The sequence below is a fragment of the Aphelocoma coerulescens genome, chromosome 5, assembly GCF_041296385.1.
Source record: "Aphelocoma coerulescens isolate FSJ_1873_10779 chromosome 5, UR_Acoe_1.0, whole genome shotgun sequence".
Taxonomy (NCBI): domain Eukaryota; kingdom Metazoa; phylum Chordata; class Aves; order Passeriformes; family Corvidae; genus Aphelocoma; species Aphelocoma coerulescens.
Window position 1 is genome coordinate 47,294,988 of NC_091019.1, and position 14,419 is coordinate 47,309,406.

At 37.4% G+C, this 14,419-nt stretch overlaps 1 protein-coding gene across 3 annotated transcripts in view; it reads left to right on the top strand.

The window, feature by feature from the left end:
- The window catches only part of TSHR (thyroid stimulating hormone receptor), a 58,812-nt gene that overhangs the window by 19,144 nt on the left and 25,249 nt on the right, over nt 1–14,419 (top strand). For 2 of the 3 annotated variants that reach the window (XM_069018017.1, XM_069018019.1), the window contains one exon: nt 14,199–14,273. In XM_069018017.1, the coding sequence (XP_068874118.1) occupies nt 14,199–14,273 (75 nt within the window). Of the gene's footprint in view, nt 1–5,186; nt 5,262–14,198; nt 14,274–14,419 lie in introns of all 3 variants that reach the window. The other variant, XM_069018016.1, reaches the window with a different exon arrangement.

The window sequence follows — 14,419 nt, forward strand, 5'->3', positions numbered from 1 at the left end:
CTCAGATGTCCAGATCTTTCAATAGTTTAATCTTGATTCAATAACTAAATAACAAAATAGCCCAAGCTTGGTGCCTCCAAGCAGGGACCCTGAACAAAGGAATCTCTGGGCTTTTACACCCTTACAATTTAAGTGCCCCAATGTCTGTGGTCGTTGACTCCTGCTGTGTCTCTGAGTGTTTCCCTCACCTGGCTGGGCCACAGGTCCCTGGGTCCTTTGTTATGCAAAAGGTCAGCAGTTCATGGCCCCTTGCTTCAGGCTCCTCCCACCCAGAGCTGAACCTGCAGCTCCCACTGCAGCTGCAAACCAAGCTACCTGCACTGAATGGATTCCTCAACAGCTGCCCTTGCACTGTACTGCTCGTTGATGTCAGCAGTCTTGACAAAAATTTGTCCCACATTTGTCTGTTCTTTGTCACTGGCCCATAATCTGTGATCTTGTGCATGACTGATGCAGTGAATTTCTCTGCCACCTCACAATTCACTCCCTAGAATCAGAGCTGTGTAATTTAGAAGGGACTTCAGGAGGCCTCTAGTCCATAATCTGCTCATATGATCCAATCAGAATGCTTAGGGCTTTATCAATCTGGTGCTCAGCTTTATCTGTGGCCACTGTTAACTAAATAAACCACCTCATTCAGCAACAGCCCCAATTTTTCTTGTTCAGCTTTTTATTACTAATGTAGCAATAGGAATTCTTCTTCTTGCCCTTGATGTTCCTTGCAAGTCTCAATTCTATATGAGCTTTGACTCACTAGCTGAGGATTACCATCTAAGAATTCATGAAAAAGGACTTTGGGGGAACATGGTCTGCCTATTATATTTTATAGCTTCATCCAGATATACTGAATTAAAGACTTTCTATAATCGTTTTAAGTAATTGTTCTTGAATATCTGCAGCCTCATTTACCATCTCAGTTTAATCAGATAGATGGTGTATTGTTTGGGGTTTTTTTGGAGAGGGAGAAATATCCCTCACATGATGTATGGTATCGTATATAGAAAGGATAAACTTAGTTTAGAACAGTTTATTCAATAGAATAGTTTAGAATAGTTTATTCAATATAAAAGGGTGTCAGCTCTTCTTTGGCTCCAAAAACTCCAACTGGCAGTTTAAATTTGAATACTGTCAATGCCCATCTGGATATTTTTTATAGCATTACTACTACCACAAAACATGAACTCCCACCTTCTTGATATAAACTTCAGGTTAAGGAATCAGTACCTGTATTTTAACTGCAACTCTTATGTGTATGTCTTGGCCTTTAATGTACCACGTCTCATTTGCCTCTCCCAGCCTATAATTTCCGTGCAATGAAACTGTGTAATGAAAATTTCCAGATCATTCCTGGTTTTGCAATTTCATCTAGAAAATATTCTGAAGTGTCAACAGGGGAATATATACTGTGTTTACTGTTCCAAATACAGCAGTTCATTTTGCTATATGGTTTCTACTATATGATTTGCACAAATAAACACGGATTTTTTATCTGTACTGAGTAGAAAATTTAGTTGTTCTCTTTATGAACCTTATTTAAACAAAAATTTTAGAGCTACAATTTCTCTTAAATTAATGCATGTCTATGTATTCTTGATAGCCAGAAGTAGAGAATTTTTTCCCCATGCTGCTTTTCCACATGAATGAAAGGAAAAGCATTTTAATTACATGCTTAATTGCAAAGCTAATTGCTGTCAGAAAGGCGTCACTGAATAAAAGAGTTTTATAGGATATTCAAATGCAAAAGAAATTTCTGGTTTCCACTGTTAATCATGCAAATACACTAAATCTTGGTAAAATGACTTCACCTGCTGTTTTCTGCCGACTTAGGGACATACTGAACATTCAGTATTTTTAAGGTCAAGGATAAGAAACATTTTTCCTGGGTTTAGCATGATGCTTTGGGGTCACATTCATGAGTACCTCACAAACACCTGGTCTGTAGCTCCTTGAAGTGTTTTCTCCACAGCTCTACACAAAGGAGCATCCCAGAGTGCCCTCTGCCAGCAGCCCCACGTAAAGCACGATTCCTGTGCACCACTTTCCTGTGCAACACTGCCTTTCCCACCCTGTGCACACTGCTGTCCCATAGCCAGTGCCACCACTCAGCTCCCCTCACCTAGCATGTTTCTGCACCTCCCGTGCTCTCCAGTGCCAGCTGATACAGCACAGCCTCAGCTCAGTTTCCATTGCCCTACCTGCTCCTGGTTGTCCTCTCCTGAAGTGCCCCATGTGTTACCAAGCTGGTCTCCAACAGCAGCAGAGGACAACAGGGCCAGTTGGTGGGCAGCAATACAGGGGGTGCTGAGGTTGGAAAAAAAGCAAAGAGAGGTGGAAAGGAGAAGGAAGAAAATAAGGGCTGGGAGAGGGCTTTGTGGCTGCTGCCAAGTGTTGATCTGATCCTGTGCTCTCAGGCTTTCTGAGTGGGCAGCGGTGATTAAAGTGTTATCTGCAGACAGACTTCCTCTGAAACTGTGCATTTGGTGCATTCATGATGAGTGTTGAAGGCATTCTGAAATCCTGCAAATTAAACAGAGCCAGTAGGGAGAGGAGATGCTGAATTGTAGCTTGCCTTCAAAATGGCAGTTTAAACATGCTTTCCTTTTTTCTGATGCAACTCCTTCCAGTTATGATTGCTATGATTTTTATTTCTTCCATTTAATGTGTTGTGTTATCTGTTCATTAGGCAGAGCCCAGCGATTCTTGAGGCACTCTGAGCACATGGAAGTAAATGTTTATACACTATTAATACAAACTTCTGTTTGACATTCCCACCTCAGACAAGATTTTGAGTGTGTTTGTGTGGAGGTTTGGGTGTTTATCTAGATGACACTAAAGCAAATAAAACTACTCATTTTCCTGTCATCAGTGGTGGTGTGGTTTAATTAATTTACACAAATACATATGCTTGTAAAGTAGAAGGGCAAAGGTCAACACATGAAGAAAGTAAGCCATTTCCTTCCCACTGTGTACCACAATTTTAAGACATAAAACTATACCTCAAATGGGTCCCAGCCAGACAGCATATAGTAAAAATGTGACATGAAGCATGGTGGGAAAGTACATAATGGCTGCAGGGGTGAGAGAGGGGAGGAGGAATCATCTTCTCTGGCTCTTCTCATACATGGGAGAAAAGCACCTGTGATCATGGAGCACGCAGAAAGTACTCTCCTACTTCCTAGCTTTTACAGGAGGATACAATCTTAGCTCATTATCTGTTTTTAATTTCATTTTCTGTCAAACTGATTTTTATATATCAATTTGCTACATAAAGGAAAAAAATTTAATAATATGTTATTAATACAATGTATCTTTTGGTGCATTAAAACGTAGGGTCTTTTAAAGTGGAATAATTCATTTTCTTTTAAGACTGAAACTCCAATTTCCTGGGAAACAGACATTATTACTTACAGGAAAACAAAATTAAAACATTTCACATAAATATCTAACTCTGCAACACTCAATTACAGACACACAGACTGGACATATTTTCTTTATTGTATTCCTCTTTTGTTATCTTCCTTCATTTTGGAAGAGGCAGCTTTGGAAAAGCAATATTACTCTAGAAAGAGAATCTGATAGTCAGGCAATCTCTACTTGTTACTTGTCTTTCTTTTCAAAGACAGTTGAATACATCTCCAAAGTGACCAATACAAAATAGATTTCATGCTTGATGAGTTAAAATTAATTCAGGTAATGTGCTTTTAGCTCCAGTCTGGAAAGGACAAAAATTAGTAATCTGATTTATAATTGATTGTATTAGAAAGCCTTCCTGGGTTAAATGATTTTAATTTAACTTATTTTATTTTAATTTATTCTTTACTGTTACCACTCCTTATACTATCATTGGGGAAAATGGAATGTTACAAATCTTCTCTCTTTTGTTTAAGGAACACAACCCAATTGCAATTAATGTAAAATAACAGATATTTTTTAAATTATATATGACTCTAGGTCTTTGGAGGTCTGCTGATTAACAAGGAGGAAAGCCACGTGACACAATCTTTTTATTATTTTTTTTTATTGACATCTAAAATTGACATCTATGACTCATCTACTCATTTTAATTTTGTGCACTTAAAATAGTTATCACGTTGCTCAGGGTTTGTGTAACCATGCAAAATATTAAAAACTGCATTAATCAATTTTGATCAAGAGTATCAAAATGTAGTACCTAAATATTTTACCCATAATTATAAAAATTTATAAGGAATTACTTTTTAAAGAAATAGATACCAATTAGAAATATGATATAAAATACTATTAGAAAAGTAAATAAAATACAGTGATAGATCACTTAAATCCTATTCCAGTATTAATACATTTTAAAGCTAAGAGGTATTTTGAAATACAGAATCAGGTAATTTAAACTAAAAAGCAATAGATCAGTTACACTGACAATCAGCTCTAGTTAGTTGTATTACAACTTTATTCACACTTCAAAGTCTTTGATAATATAGTGTTAGTAATAGTATAGTATATAGTATTTGCAGTATTATAATTCTAATGATAGTGGAGAGACTGTTTTCTCATCACATTCCATGGATCACCAGCAGTGCAAATGATACTCACTCTGAACTGTGTACAAATAAATATTTCTTGTCCGGTTTTCTTTCTGAGCCACCTTACTCCTTTATGACACTCATTGTATGGCTAGAGTTTCTCTCTAAATTCATGTTACAGCACGTTTTACTCAGCAGTATCAAAGTACCAGTTGCCCTGATGACTTGTCTCTTTCCAGAGAAATTGCAACAGTTTTTACAGCGATGTCCCAAAGGTTATCTTTGTTTCTTTCCTTCCTTTTTTTAATTCTTTAGTATAGAGAAATATGCCAATTTACCTGAGGCTTAGATTCACCTTAGAGAACTCCAAGGTGATCTTCAGTGGGGAAAAGGGAAGAAATATGATGCTGAACTGTGAAATACTGGTGTCCACTTTTGCTGCTTATTAGCACTGCTCTGGTGTTTTGGTTTGACTGTGTTCTGCAGTATAGTGTGAATCTAAAGCATCAGTCAAGATCAAGACCCTTAAAAGGATTTTAAAAGTGTATCCTTCAGACCCTGTTCATGTGTCTGGCAGTGTCATCATAGCTGGGTGAGAAAAATAATGAGATAAAAAATGAAGTGGCATGATGGGCATGGCTTCCCAGTGTCTGAGACCTGTTTATTTTTCTGTTTGCTGGTGTTTAGTTACATCTCTATAGATGAAACACTTCACAGTCTGGAGGCCCATTCCTTCAACAGTTTAAGCAAAGTCACTCACATGTAAGTACTGTAATTAAATTAATGAACGCAGTGATGAGATATATTTGGGATGTGTGGAAATAACATACATGATGATGTTTGAGTTTTCATTCCTGTCTCCTTTGTAGCTAAATATTCCTTTTCTCATTTCCTTTCTCCTTAATGTAGAGTGAGTCAGTCCCTTTTTTGAGCTTATTTTATTGTGCTTGTTTTCCATACATCTTTTTGGTTCCCTTGCTCTTCTGTATCCTCCTAGAGAAATGCAGGTAAATGCAGTGAGAAACTAGTGGGACTTACATCATGAGCTTGATGTAAAGTTGAAATAAAATGGCAACTAAGAATTATTTCTGTCAATTTACTGCAGGTAAGTGTAAAACAGTAATATAAGGATCAGAAATAAAATCAGAAGGACCAAAGCACAGAGCAAAATGGCACTAGCTGGAGACATGAAGAATAAGTAATCATTGTGAAAGTGCACTAGTAGAATGAGGAGTGTTTATATGGTTATTAAATGGACCAACAATAATATGGAAAAAGGCTTCTGGGAAGTGTTTTTGCACCTTTTTTTTCTCATGCTCTGACCAATCCTCACCACTAGTGACTCACTAAGGGCAGTTACAGAACTGGTAGGATACCTGCATCCAGAGAATTCTTGTCATTCATCAGGACCCTGTCAAAATGAGAATGTAATGTATTGAATAGAGAGCTCCATAGGATCCATCCTGTATCTGGTACTCTTCCATGTTTCCATTACTGATCCAAAGGAGGGATTGGAAAGTGTGCCACAGTTGTAAAGCTCAGCTGAATTACAATTTGGCATATTTCAGAGATTTTTTTTGCAGAGGTGCCATGGGAGAGCACTGTTGGTCACCATGGATCCAGAAAATATTGTCAGAGAGGAAAGTCTTTTGTGTCCAGAAAGAAAACGTGCCAGAGGCAGATCGATTTTTTAAGGTTGTTGCAAGAGGTGAAAGCTACCACCCATTTTCACACTTATCTTTGAAAAAGAAAAAGGAATAATAACATTAAAGTAGATTAGAGGAGATTCATGTCAGACTCTAGGAAATGTATTCATATGGCTGGTATAAATAAACACTAGAATTGTTTTTCTGGAGACATTGTCTCTACCACTGCAGGCATTTAAGGCTGTATGATCTCAAAGTCCATAGATCTATTTAATCTTCACTCAGAGAAGGAGATTGAATTAGATGATCACTTAACACTGCTGTATTTTCTATTAATTTTTTTCTTTTACTTTACACAGTGTGAAACAGAAAGACTAACAAAGTTACAGGAGAAAAATATAATTATTGTTAATGAAGATAAAGAGAGAAACTAATGCTGGAAAGTGTCAGTGACTCCTCTAAAAGAACCTGAACCTGACTAGCATATCTAGAAGCAGAGTGCAATATCCTGAGATCCACTTCAGGCCAACAACATGCTCCAATAGTATTCCTGAAAGAGTTTCACAGCAAGACTTTGGTGTGGTATCAGTACTTACCTTTGGTTATCATGCCATTCCCTATTCTGTAGATGGTTTTTTCCAAGCCTGTTGTGTCCATGTTCTCTCTTCCTCTTTCATAGTTGTTGTGTCTTTAGAATTTCTTGTTTAACACAAATGAACATTTAATGAAACATTTACCGGCAGCACATTTTATAAGCAATGAATAAAGCATCTGCCACTATGCACCACAAATTCCTCATGTGATACTCCTTTGGTGGTTCACTTTATTAGAAATTAAAGACAAAATGCTCCAGAAAGCTCCAAAATCACCGCATTGTCACAGCCGCTCCAGCCCCCAGGCCTGGATGTGTTGTCCATGACCGGGAAGCTGCAGGTCTGTGCAGGAGTCAGCGGAGTTCTCAGGCACCCACCCTCATGTCACCTCTGGCACGGGCTGTGGGGAGGGCACTGGGGGAATGTTTCCTGCTCCACTGTACAAGGGTATGGTAGTGTGGGACCCCTTATATTTCTCACAAGGCACTACCAAAAGAGAAACTGTACACAGACATAGAAGATATACTTTTTATTTTTTCTGCACAAGAGCCAAAAATACTACCCAGGACAAGACATCAGAACTCTGCTCACAAAAGTTACAGGAAAACCCCAGGCCTTTGCAGATAGCCCACAAAGAAGGGTAACTTCTACCACTCAAAAATGCTTACCAGGTTTATAAAATCTGTTTGGAAGTTAGGCACATGTATGATTTAATCAGGGAATATCCAGAGATCTGGCAAGTTAGTTGCATATAAGCTGTGAAAGAAAGCAATTTATAGATTTGATAATTTTTATTAATTGTTTCCATAAGTCCTGATTTGTTAAGACTTATCACTGTTGAATTTGATTTACTTTCCAAACAACAGGATTAAACAGGGATAAATTTGTGTCTTGTGCTATGTATTTATTTAATGTTCTCCATTTACACAGTATTTTTAAAGTATTATTGCTAAAATAATACTAGGTTAAGATTATCACAAAGTATTTTAAAGGAGGTTGGGATTACTCTAACAGTTTTGAAAAGTCATTTCATGGGTTTTATTTTTACAGCTTGTTTTTCCTTGAACTTTCAAAAAGTACAGCTTTATGTAAATAATCTTTTTACCCTAACTGAAACTTATACACACAGTTTCATTTTCAAAACATTTCTTTTTAGACGTAAGAACTTCTTAGGAGAAAATTTAGTGTTTGTGGAAGGGAGGAACTAATAGTTTGGCATGAGCCAAGTGTTATGTGAATAAGCATCCTGTGTTCATCATGATCTGTCTGCCAAGCTTGTTAGTGCACTTCAGCCTTGATCTTCACCAACCCATTTTCTCAGTCCTTATTTGGTTCATGTGCCTCTGTCCTGACTTTCTGTTCCTTCCAGACCTCAGCTCTTTAAGCATAGGTCATATTTTTATGCATCCATGCCTTTCAAGTACTGAACAACTTCTGCAAACTAAGGATACTGATCACCTGCTGTATTTTAATGAGCCACATCTCATTTTTCTGGTAATTAATGGCAAAATTTCCACCCTATGAAGATGTAAATAAGGAACAAGCTTTTGCTAGTTTTTTTTTCTCCCCAATTGTGTTAAATTTGTCTCGCAATGGTTTCTTGTTTCCTCTTTTTGCATTTACATTTTTTAAGTATGTCTGTTTAAGAAATCAGAACTGTCTGTCTCATACAATTACATAAGTATTTATTTTTTGGAAATGTAATTGTGAAAGGGTCTGATAAGCAATCAGTGTCTCTGTGTAGTTGCCTTACTAGTAGAGCTGAAGCTTGGTAACATTACACTAAATAAAACCCTGTTGTAATTAGGTCTGTGTTTCTCAGGGAAACATTCCTGTGAATGGAACCTCAGAAAAATTCACTCTTTCTTTTCCTCCTTTCTCTGTGTCTTGGCTCACCCTCCCCTGCTCTCTCCCTACTCTCTTCTCCTCACTCATAAAGCATTCTTCTCTTATACAACCACATTAAAAGCCCTCTGAGCATTTGGGAACACAGCCAAAGATTATGGTTCAAGTGGCTTGTCCTCATATATGTGATGTCATTTGGAGAGCAGGTGGGGGACCACTCTCCAGCTCTGCAGTGAGATGGAGCCAAGGGCCAGGGCAGCCCCACCATCCTCTGGGCCCGGGCTGCACTTCTCTTGGGCAGCTTGTGATGCCAGGCCGTGGGATACAGTGCTGCAGAGAGAAGAGAGAAGCAACTGGAGAGGAAGACTGAAGAGATTTGTGGAGGAATGCTGTATACCCGCAGTGAATTTCAGAGCACTGGGATAAGTGCTGTGCAAAAAAATCTTGTTAAAATCTGCAGTCTGGAGGTAGGGAACAGACTGTTGGGAGCCTAAGCCAGTTTTCTGGTGCCAGTGGTGCAAAGGCTTAAAACAGGTGCATGCAGATGAAATAACATGGATAGTTTGGCTGCAGGGGGAAAATAAAACATGGAAGTAGATGTACAAGTGAGAGAAACTAAGGTAGCTACAGACAAAGTAAGTCTCAGAAGGTAGAGAGGGGGGCCCAGGTTATTACAAGACAATTAAAAAAAGCTTATTTAAAACATTTCACAATTGCTGACCTGGATATCCTTAGTCTTTGTAGGTATCTCAGCATAACATTGATTATATTGCTACTCTAAGGCTAGATTTGCAATTTCTGAATTCTGGGCCTAAACAGACTCAGGAATGTGTCAATATTGCAAGGCAGGTATGAAAAGCATGTCTGGTAAATGAAATTTAGAATCCACTTAAATATGTAAATGTTTGTGCTTTTTAAAATGTTATTAAATTCAGATAGAATGTTAAGTAGCATATTAACCCTTCTGAAAGGTTAGCTGGCAAACATATGTCTCAATTAATTAATTAGCCTAATATTTGAATAGTTCTTACTATTACTTTCATTTTTAGATTCATTTGGATTTGAAACTAAGTAGTTATATCTTTGCAACTAAACATAAGTTCATAGCTATTTGTAAGTCTTCACGCATATCTTTATATCATCAAGTGACTTTCTCTGCACATCCATTCTTAATGTGATAAAGTTTTTTGTGTATTTTCATAAAAAGGAAAAGTGAATTGCTGTTCTTGGACAGTCAGGTGGTGATTTGATTGTAAACCTAGTACATTTTTAGTTCCTAGTCTGAGTGCCAGAACTAAAATTTCAAACATCATTTGTCTTTAAAGCACAAATAAGCCAGTTTTTAAATGGTTTCTGTATTTTCAAAATAAAGTAGAAGTTGAATAGTTTGTAAAGTAACTTTGAATACTTTTATAAATACCCCACAAATAATTCTCTTAGCTTGTGGGTAAGTAGCAGCATGCTTCTTTCTTATGAGCATCTCTCAGTAATTTTAGTTAGGACTGCAAAGTGAAATGTTTTTTCAGGACATGTTTTGCCTTTTGGCATCAATGGTCCCCAAAAATGCCTACTAACTGTCTCAGGTTTTCTTATACCTTAAACACACTGAATGCCCAGAAGGACTCAGAATTGTAACACTGCTGTATGCCATGATAAAGTTGTATTTGTAGAGTGTGTTGAAGTTTCGTTTCAAAAGTAATTTAAAATCAGCTCTCATAGACACTTAGATATCTGGAAACTAGCTTACTAGGCATTTACAAGTACACTCTTTGGCTTTATCTGCATTTTAGGCAGTGAAAACTACTAATAGTTTTCCTAGAGCTCCTTTTCAAAGAGCCATAGCTTTTTAAATTCAGAAGTTTCAATCTTTTCAACTCACCAATTCATAATAGATAAATTATATAAGTGCAAGTCCTGCTTAATGAATTTACTGATAATCAACTTGTTCTTCTATCTCTATGGACCTTTTGGGATTAATATTTACACCACAGCAGTCTTTTGATTACAGTTTGAAAATTAGGATCATATAACATTTATGCGCCTTTGAGTGTATTACGCATGGCTGATTACTGTGAAAGAAATTGTAAAATCCAGTTTGTCCTGTTAACTGATGAGATCAAAATGATTCAAATATCTTTCCTCCTTACAGGCTTAACTTCATAGGCTCCAATATCAATGGAGCAATAGATATCCTTTAAATCTGTGATTTAGGGAGGAATTCCTTCCAGAACTCTAAGACTAATGATGTTTGAGTGTTTAAAACAGGGACAGCAGCACTGTTCATGAATGGAAATGAATTTGAAGATCTGTGGGGAGGAAAGGGTTGAAAAATAGAAGATTGGCAAGAAGAGAGAAACATAAATTGGATTAGAATTGTTTTCATTCAGAGACCAATCTTGCACCAGGGAGATGTCAGAAAACAGTGTGCGAGAATTACATATTTGTGTTTGTTTTGGTTGTTTTTTGCCTACTAAAGAAGTAAAATTTTCTGACAAGATAACATAAAATTGTGAAAGAATTAAAAGCATTCTTCCTATAGGCTTGGGGCCTCTTTGTAAGCAGGGAAAGGAGATAAGAAGTGCGGAGATTGTAAAACACAGCCTGGGGAAGGTTTGCACATGTTCCAGGCCCACTTTGATATGTAAGGCAGGAGTCAGGCCTCACTGTGTTGTGTCCCTGCTAACACAAGCCTAGCAGTCTCTGTGTCTCTGCTCACTTTTTTTGAATCCTCCAGCCAGTGAGATGATGGAATGAATCTACTCTTTGCACTTTAGCTGTGTGTCATGGTCATCTTGGTGTTGCCTAAATATATCCAGGGCACACAAGATCTTCCTCTTTTTCATGCAGATAAAGTAAGAGGCCACATATTCAGGCCAGTCAAATGCAGAAGGCACATTTGACTGGACTAGAAGTAGGGAAAATTTGACTCCCGTCCTCATTTTTTTTCTTAAGTGTAACATTCACTTTTGTCAAACCAGCTTTTATTTTTATACCTCTCTCATCTATTTTGACTAGACACTTCTAAGCCTGTCTGTCTGCTCCACAATGGCCCTTTTCCTCCTTTTGGGCTTTACACCTCTGTAATACAAAGTGTAGTGTGAAATGCAACTATAAATACAGTATATATTAAAGCATACTTCTTTTTTAATCCCAACACCACCAGTTCAAGAAAATTTAACAGCTGGGACATAAACCTTTTCCCAACATTTAGTTGAATCATATTGACTCCCTCACTCACATTATTTAGGATTTTCTCTCATTATTGTGCTGAGTGTCTCATCTGGCTGTTTAAAATACTTTATTCTGAGATTAATTAGTTCTTCATTTGCCTTTTTTATTCAGCAAATGTCCTCTCATGGCCCAATTACTTAATAAATCAAAATCGTATCTCATTACATTATTTTGCTCTTTTAATTTTAGTACAATCTGCTAATTTCGAATTCTTATTTTCAGTACCCTCATCCAAATAATTTATGCAGAATACTATGAATAGCAACAAGCCAAAACCTGATGATTCTATGATACTCCAATGCATTATCCATTTCCAGGCTAAAGGCTGAACTGAAGACTCTCTTTCCCTGGAATATACTTGGTCCACAGAGGAGTAGAAGGCCAGGAAGCTCACGAGTCCAACATTCTGAAAGCAGTCAGTGATGGAAAAAACATGTCAGTTAATGTTTATGAAGCTAATTCCACTGTTGGGAATGTGATAGCTACATAACTAATAAAATAACTGGAGAGAAGCAAGAAACCAACACTGAGAGGATTTCTTTTAAATACAGAAACACAGCTACAGTTCAAAGTAGCTAACAGATGTGAAGAATAGTTGAATGCAGCACTACAGTAGCAGTACTATAGCTATTAATGACATGAGTTTAACATGCAAGTAAAAGGTAAATCCTCATTTCCCTGCAGGGTTTTAGTAAACAGAGTGAAAACTGATGACTTGAAGGGTGAAGCAGAACCATTTTGTTAGTACAACAATATATGGAGAGGTTGAAGCTTTTGTACCAGTGTCTACACAGTGATTTATCTACTAACTCCTGTCTCTTTTTCCCACTTCTATTTCTTAGACAACTTGTCTGGGTTGATTTTATTGTATTAAAGCAATTCCAGAGGTAGAGGTAGTCTTAAATCCCAATTTCCTGATTCTTATATTATATAGGTTACTTGGCACAGTTAGGCCATGGTAAATTAAATACTACTGGTTTCTGCCCATTGGGTTTCTGTCCAGTAGCAGCACTTCTTCGACTGACTTAAGGCTGGAACACTACCGACATAACCTTCACCACTGTGCCATCTAAATCTGTCATCTTTATCAAATTTCTCTATATAAGTAGCCAGAAATGTTTTCTTCAGGCCCATTGCTCCACTGCTAGTATCAGGAGGAAGCCTGGCACCATTCTTTCTATATGGTTCCTATTTTAAGAAAGGCTGAGAGTTATCTCAGCAGTGTTATGAGACCAGTGTCCAGAGCTGATTTAAGGTAAAGAAATAGAAGCAAACATGCAAAACCATCCATATCCTTCTGGAAACAGTAAAGAGTCCAGGAAATGAAATGTCTATGTGTGATGGAGGAGGGCTTTTTTAATAAAAGATGAAAATTGGTAGGTCTATTGAATCTACCTCAATACTGAGAATTTTGACACAGTCTGACTGGTGCAGCCAGACTGCTGGCTGTTGTTATAGATAAAAAAAGAAATAAATCTGCTAGAAAATAGAGGATTAAGAAAGATTGAGGGGAATTGCATTAAGGGAAGAGACAAATATTTCAGAAAAATGAGGAAGAGTCATCACCACCACCGCTCCAATGATGGTGGTGGCTGGAGGGGCAGCAGCCCCACCAACACACCCACAGAAAGCACCATCATGGCCACAGCTGTGATCAGGCTGTTTTTTCATCATGTGCAGACTAAAAAGCCATTTGCAGACCAAGCTGTCTCCTGGGTAGAAGTATTTAAAGACGTAACTGTGGACAGAAGATGTAAGGAATGAAGTTTGTGTTGTGTCTTGCCTCATTGTATAGCAAAGAGATACGCTGTCCTCTATACTGCTGCACATGGCTATGTAGTGAATGGTGGGTCCATTTCAAGTCTCAGAACAAAGTTAATTTAAGTGACTGAGCCATCTCTCGATGAGTTCTGTAAAAGAGACAGGAAAAAATAATACAGAATACTGTCAGACACATGAAGATAGTAAGCAGAAAAATAGCACATAAAATAATAAGGTGCATAGATGGTTGTAACTTGATAGGATTATTATAAATCCTGAAGATTTTACTTTTCTTTTTACTCAACTTTGCAGACACAAAACCCTTACCATGTTCAAAGTAATAGCCATTACCACAGGGTATTTGTTTTGATTTTAGGACCATGTAGACAAAGGATCCATAATCAAATCTTAGATACTTCTTACTTGCCTCAACAGGCCAGTCCCCAGGATGGCATCTATCCAGATGATAATGCATCATTGTAAGATTGCTCTGGTCTTGAGCTAGTGCTGGCCAGTACAAAAAGCTTATTGCAGGAATTAGGTCCCTGAAATTTCATTTTAACATTGCTGATTTCTGTTGTGATAATGAAATATTAATTGTCAGTGTTCCTCCCTTTTTACAGTGAAATTCGAAATCTTAGAAACTTGGATTACATAGATCCAGATGCCTTTAAGAACCTCCCGCTTTTGAAATATCTGTAAGTATTTAGTACCTGTAACAAATTAGCACTTAAATCTCACAGATGACTCTTTACATTATAGCAGTTTTGTTAGTTTGCATTTAATTTTGGAATTGATTGCCATGTTTTTGCCTGCTGCTTTATTCTAATGACAGAAAGCCAGC